At 51.9% G+C, this 18,537-nt stretch overlaps 1 protein-coding gene across 3 annotated transcripts in view; it reads right to left on the bottom strand.

The window, feature by feature from the left end:
• Positions 1-12,719, bottom strand: part of LOC119978887 (interleukin-21 receptor-like) — a 110,113-nt gene extending 97,394 nt beyond the window's left edge. For 2 of the 3 annotated variants that reach the window (XM_038820797.1, XM_038820796.1), the window contains exon 1: positions 6,485-6,657. Coding sequence is in view for 1 of the 3 variants with exons in the window: in XM_038820795.1 (XP_038676723.1) it covers positions 12,671-12,718 (48 nt within the window). In the remaining 2 variants the exon portion in view is untranslated. Of the gene's footprint in view, positions 1-6,484; positions 6,658-12,670 lie in introns of those variants that run through there. The other variant, XM_038820795.1, reaches the window with a different exon arrangement.
• Positions 12,720-18,537: the final 5,818 nt, after the last annotated feature.

Here is an 18,537-nt window from a genome sequence, read left to right on the forward strand (position 1 = left end):
GATATCTGAGAGTCTGACAGGCTGTGTGGTGAATCACATTCCGCGTAATTCACACTGTTGTTATATGATGTGCTGTATTCATGTTAGCTCAGTACACGAGCAGTTGCGCGGCTCTGCCCATAGGGAGAGATGAGGAGTTTGGACTGGGCTCCACCCTTAGCTCAGCCCATGGCTCCTCCCACTAACCGGAAGTATAAAGCTTTGCAGTCGTGAGCCTGCCTGCCAGTTCATCACGTTGCAGGCAGGCTCTGTTGTAAGACTATTAAAACCACTGTTCACTTCCAACCACATGTCTGGTGAATTGATGGTCACGTCAATTTAATAGTCTGAGGAAACCAGAAGAAAACGACTAAGGAAACGACTATGGAATCAGCCCTCAAACCTGACTGACTAGAACTCGACCCGCAGGCTGCAGAGGCAAGAGAAATCTTTCAACACTGGCTCAGATGTTTTAAGGCCTACCTGGCTGAATCAGGTACTCCAGAAACTACAGAGGAGCAGAAACTCAGTCTACTGCATGCAAGGGTGAGCCACCGTATATCTACTCAATTCAATAGTACTAACTCGTAAACGGGGGCCCTAGCCATGCTAGATCGAATGCACGTGAGGCCCATCAATGAGGTCTACGCGCGTCATATTTTTATGACCCACCGCCAGCGCCCCGCGGAGTCGTTGGAAGAATTCCTGCGGGACTTAAAGACTTTAGCTCGGGACTGTAATTACCAGGCTGTATCAGCCGAACAGCACATGGAGCTCGCCATCAGGGATGCGTATGTGGCAGGCCACAGATCAAACTATGTACGCCAGCGGTTGCTCGAAAAAGGGGCCCAGAATCTAGAGGACATGGTAGAATTGGCTACCACCATGGAGGTCTCATTCCGCAACCTCACCTCGTTCCCCGCGGACCAAGCGATCCCATCCTGGGCCCCCGACCAGCGACTTCCCCAGTCCTGCGCCGCGCGGCCACCCAGCCACCACGCAGCTCCAGGGTGCCATTTTTACGGGCAGCCCCAGCACCCACGTCAGTATTGCCCGGCCCGTAACGCGACCTGCAGCAGCTGCGGTCGCAAGGGACACTATGCCCGGGTCTGCCTGGCAAAGCAGGCCTCCTCTCCTAACTCTCCCGCAGCCCAGAGCACTCGTTTTCAAACTCCGCAGGCCCCGAAATGCTGCGGCCTGTACTCCGACTCCGCTGCCAAACGACACGTGCGACTTATGGGGGCCGCCATCTTGGCAACCCCCCTCCACGTGGCCGGCCACGTGCGACTCATGGGGGCCACCATCTTCCTCGCCACCCGCCATGTGCGATCCACGGGGGCGGTCATCTTGGGAGCCTTCCTCTCCTCACTCAGAAAATCGCCTCGAAGGCTACGAATTTAGAGGGCAGTCATCACGGGGCCACTCCAGCACAGCTGATCAAGCCGCCGACTACCCGCAACTCAGCGCGGTGACGATGGACCAGTCGCGTCCGAAACATCTCCGCAACTCCATGATGACCATTGAAATCAACGGGTACAGGACACCGTGCCTCTTCGACTCCGGGAGCACCGAGAGCTTCGTATACCCAGATCTGGTAAGACGCTGTTCGCTCCCTATTTTCCCTGCAGGGCAAACTATCTCCCTCGCTTCGGGCTCTCACTCTGTTCACCTCCAAGGGCGCACGGTCGCGACACTAACGATCCAGGGCACTAGCTACTCGAACTTCCAGCTGTACGTGCTCCCTGAACTCTGCGCCCCACTCCTACTGGGACTCGACTTCCAGTGTAACCTCAAAAGCCTCACACTCAGCTTCAGCGGGCCCTTGCCCCCGCTCACTATTTGCAGCCTCGCTATGCTTAAAATCAACTCCACTCTTTGCCAATCTCACGCCGGGCTGCAAACCCATAGCCACTCGCAGCAGGCGGTACAGCCTGCCGGACAGGGTGTTTATCAGAACCGAGGTCCATAGGCTCCTACGTGAGAGGATCATAGAGGCCAGTAATAGCCCCTGGAAAGCTCAGGTGGTCGTCGTCAAGACTGGGGAAAAATTCCGAATGGTAGCGGACTACAGCCAAACCATTAATCGGTTCACGCTCCTCGATGCGTACCCCCTCCCAGGACTGCAGACATGGTGAATCAGATCGCCCACTATCGCGTCTTCTCCACGGTGGATCTGAAGTCTGCATACCACCAGCTTCCAATCCACCCAGAGGACCACCACTTCACGGCACTTGAGGCCGACGGCCGCCTCTTCCACTTCCTCCGGGTTCCCTTTGGCGTCACAAATGGGGTCTCGGTGTTCCAACGAGCAATGGACCCAATGGTGGACCAGTACGGGCTGCAGGCCACGTTTCCGTACTTGGACAACGTCACCATCTGCGTCCATGATCAGCAGGACCACGACGCTAACCTCCATCGATTTCTCCAAACTGCCCAGAAACTTAATCTTACTTACAACACAGAGAAATGCGTTTTCCGCACGACCAGGCTAGCCATCCTTGGCTATGTCGTGGAAAACGGAGTCCTGGGCCCCGACCTGGACCGTATGCACCCCCTCTTACAACTCCCTCTCCATCATTGTCCCAGGGCCCCTCAAAAGGTGCCTGGGATTTTTCTCATATTATGCCCAGTGGGTCCCTCAGTATGCGGACAAAGCCCACCCACTATTTAAGGCCACACTCTTCCTTCTATCGGATGAGGCTCCTCAGGCCTTCACTCGTATCAAGGAGGACATCGCCAAAGTGGCCATGTGGGCACAAGCCATCGTGGAAGTGATACGTCACTGGAGGCACTACCTCGCAGGTAGGAGGTTCACCCTCATCACCGACCAAAGATCGGTTGCTTTTATGTTTGACAACTCACAAAGGGGCAAAATTAAAAACGATAAGATCCTATGGTGGAGGATCGAACTCTCCACCTACAAGTACGATATCATGTGCCGACCGGGGAAGCTCAACGAGCCCCCAGATGCCCTGTCCCGCGGCACGTGCGCCAGCGCGCAAGACGACCGCCTCAAAGCTATCCACAATGATCTCTGCCTCCCGGGGGTCACCCGGCTCGCCCACTACATCAAAGCCCGAAACCTGCCTTTCTCCACCGAGGAGGTAAAAGCCATCACCAGGGATTGCCCGATCTGTGCGGAGTGCAAACCGCACTTCTATAGACCAGACAGGGCCCACCTGGTCAAGGCCTCCCGGCCGTTTGAATGCCTAAGTATCGATTTCAAAGGGCCACTCCCCTCGACCAATACGAATGTGTACTTCCTGAACGTAATAGACGAGTTCTCCCGCTTCCCCTTTGCTATCCCATGCCCCGATATGACCTCCCACACAGTCATTAGGGCCCTGCATAGTATCATCACCCTGTTTGGTTTCTCCAGCTTTGTACACAGCGACAGGGGTTTGTCCTTTATGAGTGACGAGCTGCGTCAGTACCTGTTCGAAAAGGGCATCGCCTCGAGTAGGACTACCAGCTATAACCCCAGGGGGAATGGGCAGGTGGAGGAGAACGCGACGGTCTGGAAGACCGTCCTACTGACCCTCCGGTCCAGGAAGCTCCCAACCTCCCATTGGAAGGAGGTCCTCCCCGACGCGCTCCATGCTATTAGGTCCCTCCTATGTACGGCCACCAACCAGACCCTCACGAGCGGCTATTTGTTTTTTCCAGGGCCACTACAGCAGGGGTTTCGCTCCCAGCATGGTTGAGGACACCGGGCCCGGTTCTCCTCCGGAAGCATGTCCGGACCCACAAAACTGACCCACTCGTTGAGAGAGTGCTCCTACTCCACTCGAACCCCCAATAAGCATTCATCGAATACCCTGACGGCCGTCAGGACACTGTTTCCCTCCAGAACCTGGCGCCTGCAGGATCCTACTCTGACACTACTTCCGCCGAGGTACCCCTCACACTATACCCCTCCCAACCCCCCGTGCCCGGTGCCCCCTCGCCTGTAGGTCCGCTGCCCGTGCTCCGCGCCCTTGGGTTTCCGGCACTCCCCGTCACCAGTCGAACCAGTCGGATATGATGCTCTGACAGAATCACCCCCAGAGTCCGCCATCGTTCCCTTGCCGACCGCCACCACCCAGCCACCAGAAGAGGCTGCAACCCCGGTGCTTCATCGATCCCAGAGGTCGACTCGGTCGCCGGATCGACTCAATTTGTAATTTGTAATCTGTAATTTGTCATTTGTAGACACATCACCCCCGCTGGACTTGATTTTTTTACAGGGGGTGAATGTGGTGAATCACATTCCGCGTAATTCACACTGTTGTTATATGATGTGCTGTATTCATGTTAGCTCGGTATACGAGCAGTTGCGCGGCTCTGCCCATAGGGGGAGATGAGGAGTTTGTACTGGACTCCACCCTTGGTTCCGCCCATGGCTCCTCCCACTAACCGGAAGTATAAACCTTTGCAGTCGTGAGCCCGCCTGCCAGTTCATCACATCGCAGGCAGGCTCTGTTGTAAGACTATTAAAACCACTGTTCACTTCCAACCACGTGTCTTGTGAATTGATGGTCACATCAGGCTGTCAGTGGATGATGACGGAGGATAGTTTATGTGTGTGTGATGGAGGAGTTGGCATCTGAGAGTGGGGCAGGTTGTGTGTGTGATGGATGAGTTGGTGTCTAAGTGGGACAGGTTATGTGTGTGTGATGGAGGAGTTGGCATCTGAGAGTGGGACAGGTTGTGAGTGTGATGGATGAGTTGGTATCAGAGTGGGACATGTTGTGCATGTGTGTGTAGGAGTTGGTATCTGAGACTGGGACAGGTTGTGTGTGTGATGGAGGAGTTGGTATCTGAGACTGGACAGGTTGTGTGTGTGATGGAGGAGTTGGTATCTGAGACTGGACAGGTTGTGTGTGTGATGGAGGAGTTGGTATCTGAGAGTGGGACAGGTTGTGTGTGTGATGGATGAGTTGGTATCAGAGTGGGACATGTTGCGCATGTGTATGTAGTATGAAGGAGTTGGTATCTGAGAGGTTTTGGGTGTATGTGTATGTATGTGTGTGATGAAGGAGTTGGTATCTGAGAGTGGGACAGTTGGGTATGTGTGATGAAAACGTTGGTATCCGAAAGTGGGGACAGGTTGAGTGGATGATGGGGCTCGTTACTGTCAGTGTTTTGGTCCACTGACATTGTCTGCCACATTTGATAAGATTGTATATTACTAACATTGATCATTCTTACAAAATATCTCAACACACAGCACAATATACCACCGACAGTTAAGCAATCTTTATGCCTAGTTTCGTGTACGTGTCAAACACAGTATTCTTTTCGCTGTTCCTGACTTTATTTTGATATAAATCTGTAATTAAATATTTGAAAGCTTGGATGAGAGTAGCGGTGGGACAAAGGGTTATTGCTATATTACCAATATAGCAACTCAGAATTGGTATCAGGAGCCAATAATGGTTTTAATGTGGACTCCCCCTCTTCTTAGATGGTATTGTGGCTCAGTGCGTAGTTTCTCCTGCCTCAAACAGTCAGTAGTCTCCGATTCAAGTCCCACTCTAGGACCAAGTGGCATTAATGGTGTTTTCCATTAGGTTGATATTCAGCCCGTTATTTCCTGAAGGTGGGATGTGTTGATGACGATACCAAATGATCAACCCCTCCACATAGAATCCAATAGTTTTTCCAGAAGTAATCCGTTTCTCCCACAGATAAACAGATAGCGGCAGTCGACTGCTTATTAAGCTCGGTTGTCGGGAGCACACGGTAAAATGGAAGCAATCTGTCGTTGTGATCTGTAATTCGAACTCCTGCTCTTCAATGCGCGACCCTCTCAGCAAGATATGGGGCCTGGTTCAGTAATCCAACATTCCCCCACCCCCAACAAAAAACAATCCGCTGCACAACAGACGCACCTCATCTGTCCTAAGAAAGCAATCACATATACCCCCCCCCCCCCCCCCCCCGACCCCCAGTCACATCCTAACTCTGACGCCAGTTTCCTTGGGATCGTGGTTGGCATGCACACTGGAAATGTGGAGCTGCTGCGCTGACTGGGCTCAATCCCACCACCTATTCTGCGATCCGGCGGAGACTATTGCTTTCGAGTACCTCCCCCCCCCCTTTTTTTTTGTCGGCTGGGGCAGTTTAATTGCCAACCTCCCAAAGTTCAACGTTGGCATCAACTAACCGCCACTTCACTAAATTACCTTCAAAACCTTTGATGGGAAGTCCGGGAGCCTACCTCGTCCCTTCACGCCCCCCCCCCCCCCCCCCCCCTTCACTGGGAGATTGGGCGGTGAAATCTTAATGCTGACTAAAAAAGGTGAGCGAGCCGGAGAGGGTGGCGAGAGACGGACGGTAACGAAGCTGACTAGACTCTGAAAAACCAGAGGAATCCCAATCTCCGAGCGGAGTGAGAAGCCACGGAGAGACTATGGTCAACAGCATTGGCTATTGTGGTAAGAAAAGGCCATAGCCCATCTCCCTGACAGCAGCAGCAACCACCCCCCACCCCTCACCCCAATGCAACCCATCACACACTTACCAACTTCAGTGTCTTTCTTTATCGCCCCAGGATAGTGGTACCTCACTCTGCCAGTCCGCAATCCCAAAGGCAGCTGTGTGAGGCGATAGGCAGAGTGTGTCGATTTTGGCGGGTGGCCATCACCTCCCTTGGGGGGGGGGGGGCAGGTAGAGCCCAGGGCAGGGACGCTGAGAGACAAGCAGCCCTCCTCCAGAGGACAGGCTGTGTGTGTGTGTTCACCACAGTAAACACACGGAACATTCACACCAACCTCACACATCATTGACGTCACCTGGCACAGACTGAGAGGAGGTCAGGATGTGGCTTTCAAGGTTCATAAATCATGTCATCGTCACCAGTCTCCAGGTCACTGGGCGGCAAGGCCTTGCACTGGGACCACTTCAGCACCTCCAGGCGGGGGCGGGGAATATCTCATTGAATTGTCACTTTACCGTCTGGGGGTTTTGCTGAAATGTAACTGGGGTAAACAGAGATTGTGCCCGGGAGTGTGGGGTGGGGGGCAGCTCTGGGTGTGTTGGTACCATTTCTACTTTCCCGTACCAGCCTCCCCGAATAGGCGGCGGAATGTGGCGACTAGGGGCTTTTCACGGTAACTTCATTTGAAGCCTACTTGTGACAATAAGCGATTTTCATTTCAACTAACTCAACTCAAAAGAGCACCGATTAAACCATCTGAACGGCAGGATCCCCGCAAACAACAGCGACGGGAAGGGCCGGTGACTTTGGTTGACATGTTGATGGGGGTTTGTCCGGGGATGAATGTTGTCCGGGACATCACAGGGGCCGGGGACACTGAATGAGGAATCTCCACAAATCGCCGGCAACGTCGATTTGGAGGAATTGCCGCCAGAAACCCACGTGCTTTATGAGATACATGACGATCCGGCGAAATGGTTCCCTGTTCCGTCAGGGAAGTCTCTTTTTTTTAAAGATTGTGCTGTGAAGATGTACAACGCTTTTTCTTTCTGTGCAGTTGGCGCTGGGCTGAGTTAAAGCAAAACCTCTGCAGCTGGGGTGAAAACAAGAAGCAACAAAATAGCCGTCGCACTGACTGGAAGATGATTCCGGCCCCTGCCAGTTCAGTAAAAAAAAAACACAGATGAAAATGCAGAAAACTGATTCACGAACTGCATCCTTCAGTCAGACGGCGCTGCTCACTGAGCTGCGACATCTACAGCTCACTGAAAGCCCCTCGGTGCAACGTGCGCAGCGGGGCTTCCTCATCCTCCCCAGGGGCGGTGCACCATGCAAAGTGGCACACAAACTGGCACCCACACTCCCCCCCACACACCCCCCCACACTCCCTCCTCACACACACTCCCCCATGCAACACTTTCCCCCCACAGACACACTCCCCCCCACACTCCCTCCTCACACACACTCCCCCATACACTTTCCCCCCCACAGACACACTCCCCCCTCTCACAAACTCCCCCTCCACAGACACACAAAACACTCCCCCCCACACACACTCTCCCTTCACACACAACACTCCCCCCATACACACTTCCCTCCCACACACACAACACTCCCCCCACACGCACACACTCTCCTCCACAAGCACTCCCCCCCCCCCCCACACACACACTCACATCCCACCCCACACAGGATGGCACGGTAACACAGTGGTTAGCACAGTTGCTTCACAGCTCCAGGGTCCCAGGTTCGATTCCCGGCTTGAGTCACAGCCTGTGCGGAGTCTGCATGTTCTCCCTGTGTATGCGTGGGTTTCCTCCGGGTGCTCCGGTTTCCTCCCACAGTCCAAAAATGTGCAGGTTAGGTGGATTGGCCATGCTAAATTGCCCTTAGTGTGCAAAAGGGTTAGGTGGGGTTACTGGGTTACGGGGATAAGGTGGAGGCGTGGGCTTAAGTTGGGTGCTCTTTCCAAGGGCCAGTGCAGGCTCGATGGGCCGAATGGCCTCCTTCTGCTCTGTATATTCTATGATTCTCGGAAAGTCCCGGGTTTCATAGTTTGCCGCCCTCAGTGGAGATGGCCGTGAACTTTCATGAGGCGAGGGTTGTATCTCTAGCGGGGGAGGAACTAGCAATCCTGCCAGTGGCCTGTTGCCGTAACAGCCTCCCCGAACAGGCGCCGGAATGTGGCGACTAGAGGCTTTTCACAATAACTTCATTTGAAGCCTACTTATGACAATAAGCGATTTTAATTTCATTTCGTTTTCAGTGACTCCTTGTCTGGAAGTGTGTTTGGGTGCGGTTTTGGAAATGATATTTGTTGCCAGGCTAATCAATAATCCAGCGAATTTGCGTTCGCCAGCCCGCCATTGGAAGTTTGCTGTTTTGAATTGGGTGGATATGCAGGGGGGGTTGGCACAATAACAAATCCAGGGGCTCAGTGCTGTCCCCGAGGGCCTTCCTTGCACATGGCTTCAAATCCCACACAGGCATGGTTGCTTCTGAGCTGCTCTCTGAAGGAAGCCACTCATTGGTATGGGGGCGACCCAGGATTGGCAAGAAGGATTTGGCCAGCCCACATCCCAGAAATGACACCGAGGCCAAGGTGTGAGAGTGACTGTAGCGCGAGGGAGCAGGGCAAGTCAGGATGGCAGCAGAGCGGTGCTGTGCTGTGTGCCTCCCTGGAGCCGGCCCACCGCTGGGAGATGCAGCTGCACTCATTCTGCACCGACACACGCAGGGTGCAGGCTTTTTTTTTTGCAGCTTTCTCATCGACTCAACGTCAGATGTTCAGAACCGATAGCTGGAGAATTCTCTCGGCTTTGCGAAAACCGCAGCGACATGAAAAATAAGCCCACACAAGTCTTAGAATTATAGTTAAAAAGTCAGATGGAAAGACACCATCAGAGCCAGTAATTAAGGGGATTGCTGGACGGGGGAAGACTGTCAAAATGAGAAAGAGTTAACATGGTTATTAGTCTGTCAGTGGGACAGACCGGACTGATGGAGAATGTCAGCGGTATTCTTCCTTCTTCACAACACCAAAAAGACACCGACTCGCACTCATCCTCGATTCAATGGGTAAGAGTAACAGTGCACGTCTCTGTCATGCAGGGCGGACCCCACTGTATCCTCATCCAACTCTGGTCATGGGCAGCTACAGTATTCATGGCTAGCTGAGATCAGATGGCTCAGACACACAGGCACAGTGAAACCGGGCACCTGTCCCCTTGGTGTGGTTCAGTACATGAGGAAACACACGGAAATCCAGCCATCAGCCTTCAATGTTGCCAAGCACCCCATCATCAACCCCTTGGGGTCACTATGAATCAGAGCTTGAACTGGACCAGCCCACATCAACACAATGGCGACAAGAGCAGGGTGAAGAGCGGGTACTTTGCAACAAGTAGCTCACCTCATGATTCCTTAAAGTCTTCCCCATCTTGTCTCACGCTTCAAGTCAGAAGTTTGATGGAACCGTCTTCACTCACCGGAAGCAGCAACACTTCAGAACCATCCAGAAGAGCATTTTGCTTGTATGGTGCGCTGGCTACTGGGCTTAATCTTTGTCCTCCCCCCCCCCCCCCCCCCCACTGGTGCACTGTTTACAATCTGCAGGATGCACAGCACCAACTCACCAAGGTCACCACCAGAATCACTCTGTGACCTCTACCACCAAGATTGGCAAGGGCAGCAGGTGCGGGGCAATACCATTACCTGTGAGTTCCACCCCAAGTCACAAACTGTCCATGCCTTATCATACAATCATAGAATTTACAGTGCAGAAGGAGGCCATTCAGCCCATTGAGTCTACACCATCCCTTGGAAAGAGCACTCTACTCAAGCCCACACCTCCACCCTATCCCTGTAACCCAGTAACCCCACCTAACCTTTTTGGGCACTAAGGGCAATTTAGCATGGCCAATCCATGTAATCTGCACATCTTTGGACTGTGGGAGGAAACCAGAGCACCCGGAGGGAACCCACGCAGACACGGGGAGAACGTGCAGACTCCACACAGGCAGTGACCCAAGCCAGGAATCAAACCTGGCACCTGGAGCTGTGAAGCAACAGTGCTAACACTGTGCTACCGTGCCGCCCAGCATGGTATCCCTTCCCCCGGGCCAAATCAGTGTCTGAAATTGCCTAACTAACACCATCTTGGAAGTATCTGCACCACATGGCTGGCAGTGATCCAAGAAGATAGCCCACTGCCACCTTTTCAGTGCAACTCGTGATGGCCAATTAATCCAGCCTCGCCAAAATCACAACCAGAGAATAAAAATATTCAACAGTCTTCCTGATTTGATTGATTTAATACTACACCGAATAGTGCATTTTACCCTGTGAGTCACAGGGGTAATTGTTAACCTGTTATATAGTTGGACATTTGTATATTAACTGCTGTTAAAACTCTCACAGAACCATTCTAACTCACGAATCATGCAACTAAATAAAATGTCACTGTTTTAATTGAATTACCGTTAGCCGTTTTAATGAGAACACCAGCTTGTAAACCAGAACCGACAGAGTACAGATTGCTGACAATTAATGAAAGTCTAATCTCAAGCTGCACCTGCTGCTCTTCATTGCTCTTGTTGCAAATAGTTAGTCTTCCAGTCCTTTTTGGCAAGGGAGTTGTAGTTACTCTCAATGTTTACCACAATCTAAATTGGGCCTTCCTGCTTTGTTGAAGACCCATTTAATTAAGCGATGCATGATCTATGCAACCTGCCAATAATCTGGCCAAGACAATCTCACACTAAATGGATGCAAAAACACTATTTCACAGCATCCTCTCACTCCAACAGACCTTTCCATTGGTTCTATTAAGGCCACAGTTCCATTCCAGTCTGTAACTTCTAATGTCCACACTCACAATCCTCCTCACACTTAGACACAACATTGAAAATTGTTGCATTATCCCCTAAATTGGGGGAGGGGTAAATGTAGAAATGCAACAGCCTGATCTCATAAAACCATCACATTGGAACACAAATCACGCGCCTCTTTCAGCCATACTCTTACAAAGCAGCAGCTGTTAAAATCATGAGCTGGATTCTCTGATTCTCAGGCTACGTCCTGACACTGGTGTGGGAACGATGGCCTTTTAGAAACGAATATTCGGCGCAAAACCGTAACCGATCCTCTGTTTGGCTGGGGCTCGCAGGAAGGCAATGTAGAGCACCCAGCTCTAGCTGCCGATACGGCCCGGAGAATTGCCAGGTCCATGGCCGTACATGCGCAGGGCGGCGACTGGCAGCGGCCGCGCCGTGTAACATGGCACTGGCCGTGTGCGGACCCGGCCTGCAAAATATTGCCCCCCTTTTGGCTGGCTTGCAAGCCACGTTCCGCCCCCCTGAACAGTGCCCCCAGCCCCTGACAAAGACCCCCCTGCCCGTGGGTCAGCTCTCCCCCAACTGTGGTGGCACTGGACTGAGTCTGCAGCTGCCACGCCAAGTTCCCGACAGGTGAGACCATGAGAGACCCACGCCGTGGGGAACACGGCCGGTCGGGGCGGAGCATGGGGGGATGGGCCTCAGGCAACGTGCTGAGCCCGTCGACATGGCACACGGCGTACTCCTAGAGTACGGCACTTGGGAGGGAGAGGAGAATCGTGAAAGCGGCGCATCCCCTGACTTTGTCGGAAAGGGGGATTCTCCGGCTGATCGCCGAATGCGATTTCGGCGTAGGCGACGGGAGAAACCCACCCCTAGCAATGACGGTATCAGTGTATCCAATCACCGGATTCTGGCTTATTTCTCTAATGGACGAAGCTGTTGTGCTCTGTTCCGCTGAGGAGCCGGAGTCGAGCTGCGGGTTTCAGAAACCTAGTGTCGTGGCTAGGTCATTGACTCCAGCTACCTGAAGGAGTACAGTTCATCAACCAAGTAAAACAGAATCAACATACCCAAAGGTGTCAGAGGTGACATGCTGGCACAGTGGTTAGCACCGTTGCCTCACAGCACCAGAGACCTGGGTTCAATTCCGGCCTTGGATGACTGTGTGTGGAGTTTTCACATTCTCCCCGTGCCTGCGTGGGTTTCCTCCGGGTGCTCCAGTTTCCTCCATATTCCAAAGATGTGCAGGTTAGGTGGTAGGACGGGCCTTGGTAGGGTGCTCTTTCATAGGGTCGATGGGCCAAATGGCCTCCTTCTGCACTGTAGGAATCCTATAACTTCTATGTCCTGCTTTATGGACCCACCAGGGAGCAGTTGTTAGCAAGAGCATGACATGTTTAACACGACACTCAGGATAATGAACACTACTCACCACCGCACTTTGCCGACTTTCACACACAGTTAACAGTTCATATGACATGCTTCTGTTTGAAGGAGTTGCATCTCCAGATCTTGTGCACGTGTAGTGACCCCGCACTCAGAAACTGCCACCCAATGTTTATATTTTGGACAAAAACACAAACGGTGAAATCATGTCAAAATAGAGAAATAAAGTGAATTCTTCCTTGGTTTCTTTGAAGTAAAACCTCTCACTTCTGCTTTGGGTGAGCGGTATTGATGGGGACTCAGATACTGAAACTGTTTTTTTTTTCCTCTTTTCACATCCATGCATTTTAAAATCCTGTGTACCTCGGTGAGCTTCACTTCAGCTACTGTGACCAGATGGAGGAACCTTGCATCTGGTTAACCCCCTTAGCACCTATTTTATAGGTGCAGAAACGTCAAGTCCCTGCCATTTCTCTTCCACTTCCCTGAATGTGGCCATTTGTCCACTCCCAGGTCTGACACCGACACATTGACGTGCAGAAAGAAAGATGGGACACAATTTATGCCGCCCCACAAAGGTGAGAACGGAGGGCGATGGGGCCCTGATGTCTTGCTGTCACTGTCCACTTTTGCCTGATGCAGGCAGCAAGATGGAGCACTGGCTGCTAAACCGGAGGCAGACAGATAATTAAGATCATCAAACAACCAAGTGTCAGGTCATTTCCTCGCAAAGTTGAAGTCATTATGAATCGGGGGGAATATCCTATCTCTAAGGAAGATGGTTCTGACTATTGGGTTCAACTATCTTAGCCCAAGGACATCATTGCAGGAGTTCTATGGGTAGTGCCCTGGACCCAACCACCTTCAGCTGCTTACAATGATAAAATATACATTGGCAGCAATGATCTACAACATGCACTGCAGGAATTCGCCAAGGCTCCTGCAACAGTTTCTTCCAAACCTGCGACTTCAACCATCTAGAAGGTCAAGGGTAGAAGGCGCACGGCAGCACCACACCTTCAGGTTCCCCTGCAAGTCACACACTGTCCTGACTTGGAACTCTAGCATTGTTCGTTCACTGTCACTGAGTTCCCTCCCTACTAGCACTGTGGATGTACCTACATCACATGGTTCATGAAGGTTACTCAAGGGCAATTAGGAATGACCTTCCCTCCAATATAAGGTCAGACATAGGGATGGTTGCTGATGGTTGCACATTTTTCAGTACCGTTCGCATTTCCTGAGATACTGGAGGAATCCGTGTCCATATGTTGCAAGACCTGGACAACATTCAAGCTTGGGACAATAAACGATAAGTAATATTTGCACCGCAGAAGTGTCAATGACCACCTCCAACAGAGATAATTTAACCTTCCTCCCCTTGGCGTCCAATTGCACTAGCATCACTGAATCCCTCCCCATGAATGGGGTCATTATCAACCAGAAACTTAACTGATCAGCCATATGAATACTGTGGCTACAAGAGCAGGCCAGAGGCTGGGAATTCTGCAGTGCATAACATATCTCCTTACTCCCCAAAGCCTCCCCACCATCCACAAGACACAAGTCAGGAGTTTGATGGAATGCTCTCCATTTGCCTGGATTAGTGCAGCTCCAACAATGTTCACAACCATCCAGGGCAAATTAGTCCACTTGACTGGCACCCTATCCATCACCATAAACATTAATTTCCTTCACCACTGGTGTGCAGTTGGGGTATTGTACCGTCTACAAAATACACTGAAACAACTTATCAAGGCTCCTTCAGCAGCGCGTTCCAAATCAAAGACCCCTAACATCTAGAAGGACAACGGTTACAGAAGCATGGAAGCACCACCTGTAAGTCCCCCTTCAAGTCACACACTATCCTGACATGGAACTATATCGTTGTTCATTTACTCTCACTGAGTCAAAATCCTACAACTCCCTCCCTAATAAAATTGTGAGTATACTTACACCAGATGGATTGCAGTGGTTCATGAAGATGGCTCATTTCCACCTTCTCAAGGGCAGTTTGGAATGGACAATGCAGGACTTGCCAGTGACACTCAAATCCTAAGACCAAATATTTAAAAAAAACTTCCCACCTTTTTTTGATTTTACTATGCTTTCAGATTAGTGGCACAGAGATGAGGGAATAGCACTTGAAACGGCCGTGCAGCATCCAGGGGAGTTCAAGTGGCCTGATGAACGCATTGGATGTGAATGCAGAAGACAAATGGGGACAAGAGGGCAGCCCACAGTCACAGAAGGCTCTGTCCAGTTTGAAGGGTATATCAACAAAGGCTCAGCTTCATTACCAAGTTTGAATAGTGCCTATGAAGATTGCGTCTCTCCAGAGAGCTGATGGCAGGACTGTATGGGATGCTGGACCCAGGAGTTGATGTCAAAGAAAGTGGTGGATATACATTGCCTGTTGCCTTAAAGGTGACCTCGGCATTTGACATTTCTAGCTGTGGTTTGTCCCAGGGATTACCTGGAGTTCTATGTGACATCTCTCAGTCAGCGAGGTCACAGATGCCATGTACCACTGGGTTGGGCAATATATCAAGTTCACAACCAATCAGACCACTGAGGCCAAGAGGGAAGTTGGTTTTGGGGCCAAGGCTGAGAAATAGTGGTTATTTACTGTCCTCATGTGGCCACCAATACTTCCTGAGAGCAGCCAGGCAGCTTTATGAACAGGAAGGAGTTTCTCAAGTTGTCTGCAATCACCATAAGTGGATCATGGAGATGTGTTTGAGGTTTTTTCTGGAAGCTGCCTTGACGTCTACAGCCTAAAACTGAACCAATTGCTTCATCTCTCAGGCCACCAGAGCACCTTTGTGACTGGACCCTGGGGAACAAAGGTATCCACTGAAGTCATGGCTTCTGATCAATGTATGCAACCCAACTCACAGGCAGAGGACACATACAACCATTGCCATGCGACTACAAGAACCGTGGTCAAGCAGGAAATTGGTGTTTTGAAGATGTGGTTTAGATGTGTCAATAGATCTGTGGGTGTCCTGATGTACCCACCCACTAGGGTAGCCCGCATCATTACAATTTTTTGCGCTTTGAACAACAAGGTACTCCAAAGTTGAGTAATGCTCTCAAGCAGAGGAAGAGATTGAGAAAGCCGCATCCTTAGAGGAAGAGGATAAGCATGAGGTGTACCAATAGGTGGCAGGTGATGAAGATGGCGCTGTAGGGTCCAGCTCACAGGACAGTGATATGCATGGCAAGCAGATGCTTCACATAAGGACAAGCTCCAAGGTCCACTAAACCAAAAGGTTCTCTCCAAGAGGCGGCCTTGCTCATCTTTAGAATCTCTTTGGACCCTCAATCGACCCAACTGAACCTTGTTTTCTCATCCGTACATATGCTTCCTTTTTCCACTTGACAAGACATTCAACCTCTTTTGTGAACCATGGTTCCCTTGTGGTGAATGTAATATATATATATATGATAATTCACACTGTCGTTGTAAGCGCAGTAGCGTTATCCTACCACTAGGGGGAGTAGCGCTGGGAGTACTCAGGAACTTGTACTGGGCTCCACCCTTGGCTCCGCCCATGGCTCCTCCCCCTAGTGCAGCTGTATAAATACCCTTGTCCAGAGTCAGCCTGAGTTCACTAAGAGTTCATCAACGGGTAACAGGCTGGCTCTGAAGTAAGTCGAATAAACCCTAGATTCATATCGGAAACACATGTCTGGTGAATTGATGGTTCCATCAATTTAATCGATTTAAGAACAGTAAAGATCGATTATGGAATCAGCCCTCAAGCCTGGATGCCTGGAACTCGACCCGCAGGATGCAGAGAAATCTTCTCCCATTGGATGCGGTGCTTCAAGGCCTACCTGGCAGAAGCGAGCACAGCCGAAACGACAGAGGAACAGAAGCTAAGTCTACTGCACGCGAGGGTGAGCCACAGAATCTCTACGCAACTAAACTCGGCCAGTTCATATACTGCGGCGCTAGCAGTTCTCGATAAAATTTATGTAAGGCCTATTAATAAAGTTTACGCTTGCCAGCGGCCTACAGAATCACTCGCCGAATTTCTAAGGGAAATTATGACTGTAATTATCAAGCAGTTACCGCGGCTGAATTCAGGGAACTTGCTGTACGCGATGTTTTTGTAGCGGGCCTCAGGTCTAACTATGTGCGCCAACGACTGCTGGAAAAAGGGGCCCAGGACTTAGAAACGACTGTGGAAGCTGCTACCACGATGGAGGTCGCCTTCCGCAGCTTTAACACATTCCCTGCGGACCCTGCGACTCAATCATGGGCCCCCGACCAGCGACTCACCCAGGCCTGTGCTACGCGGCCTCCCAGCCACTATGCTGCTCCAGCCTGCCATTTCTGTGGCCAGAACCAGCACCCGCGGCAGCACTGCCCGGCCCGCAACGTGACCTGCAGCAGCTGCGGGCGAAAAGGCCATTACGCAAGAGTGTGCCTCGCTAAAAGAGCCCCAGCTTCCAACTCCCCAGCAACTCGAAGTAATCGCTCCCCTCACTCGCAGGCCCGCGGGGTCCGTAACGCTGCGACCTATGCCCCGACTCCGCCCCCTCCAGCCACGTGCGATCCATGGGGGCCGCCATCTTGGAAAACCTCCACCACTCGGCCGGCCACATGCGACTCATGGGGGTCGCCATCTTGGACGCCAGCTTCCTCGCCGCCCGCCACGTGCGATCCACGGGCCCGATCGGCATCTCCGCGCTCGGACAACTCAGCGGAGGAATTCGAATTAGATTATGAACTCAGAGGGCAGTCATCACGGGGCCACTCCAGCACAGCTGATCGAGCCGCCGACTACCTGCAACTCAGCGCGGTCACCCTGGACCAATCACGACCAAAGAATCTACGAAACTCGATGGCAGAGGTCCATATCAACGGGTACAAAACGCCATGCCTCTTCGACTCCGGAAGCACGGAGAGCTTCATACATCCAGACCTGGTAAGACGCTGTTCGCTCCCCATTTTCCCTGCGCAGCAAACTATCTCGCTCGCTTCAGGCTCCCATTCGGTCCAGATCCAGGGGCGCACCGCCGCGACACACAATCCGAGGCGCTAGCTACTCGAAATTCAAACTCTACGTTTTGCACGAACTCTGCGCGCCACTCTTATTAGGCCTAGACTTCCAATGTAACCTCAAGAGCCTCACCCTCAGCTTCAGAGGGCCCCTGCCCCCACTCACGATCTGCAGCCTCGCTACGCTGCGAATCCCCCCCCTCCTCTCTTCGCCAATCTCACAAAGGACTGTAAACCCATAGCCACTCGTAGCAGGCGGTATAGCCTGCAGGATAGGGTATTTGTCAGAGCAGAGGTCCGAAGGCTACTCAGTGAGGGGGTTATAGAGGCTAGCAATAGTCCCTGGAGAGCTCAGGTGGTGGTCGTTAAGACCGGGGGAAAATTCCGTATGGTGGTCGACTACAGTCAGACCATAAATAGATTTACGCTCCTCGACGCGTATCCCCTCCCCAGGATTGCAGACATGGTAAACCAGATCGCCCAGTACCGGCTCTTTTCCACGGTGGATCTGAAGTCTGCATACCACCAGCTCCCAATCCGCCCGGAGGACCGCCACTACACGGCATTTGAGGCCGATGGCCGCCTCTTGCATTTCCTCTGGGTCCCTTTCAGCGTCACTAATGGGGTCTCGGTGTTCCAATGAGCAATGGACCGAATGGTGGACCAGTACGGGCTGCGGGCCACGTTTCCGTACTTGGATAGTGTCACCATCTGCGGCTATGACCAGCAGGACCACAACGCCAACCTCCACCGTTTTCTCCAGACGGCACAGAAACTGAACCTCACGTACAATAGGGAGAAATGCGTTTTCCGCACAACCAGACTAGCCATCCTCGGCTATGTCGTGGAAAACGGAGTCCTGGGCCCAGACCCGGACCGTATGTGCCCCCTCTTAGAAC

The sequence above is a fragment of the Scyliorhinus canicula genome, chromosome 15 (genome assembly GCF_902713615.1).
Source record: "Scyliorhinus canicula chromosome 15, sScyCan1.1, whole genome shotgun sequence".
Taxonomy (NCBI): Eukaryota; Metazoa; Chordata; class Chondrichthyes; order Carcharhiniformes; family Scyliorhinidae; genus Scyliorhinus; species Scyliorhinus canicula.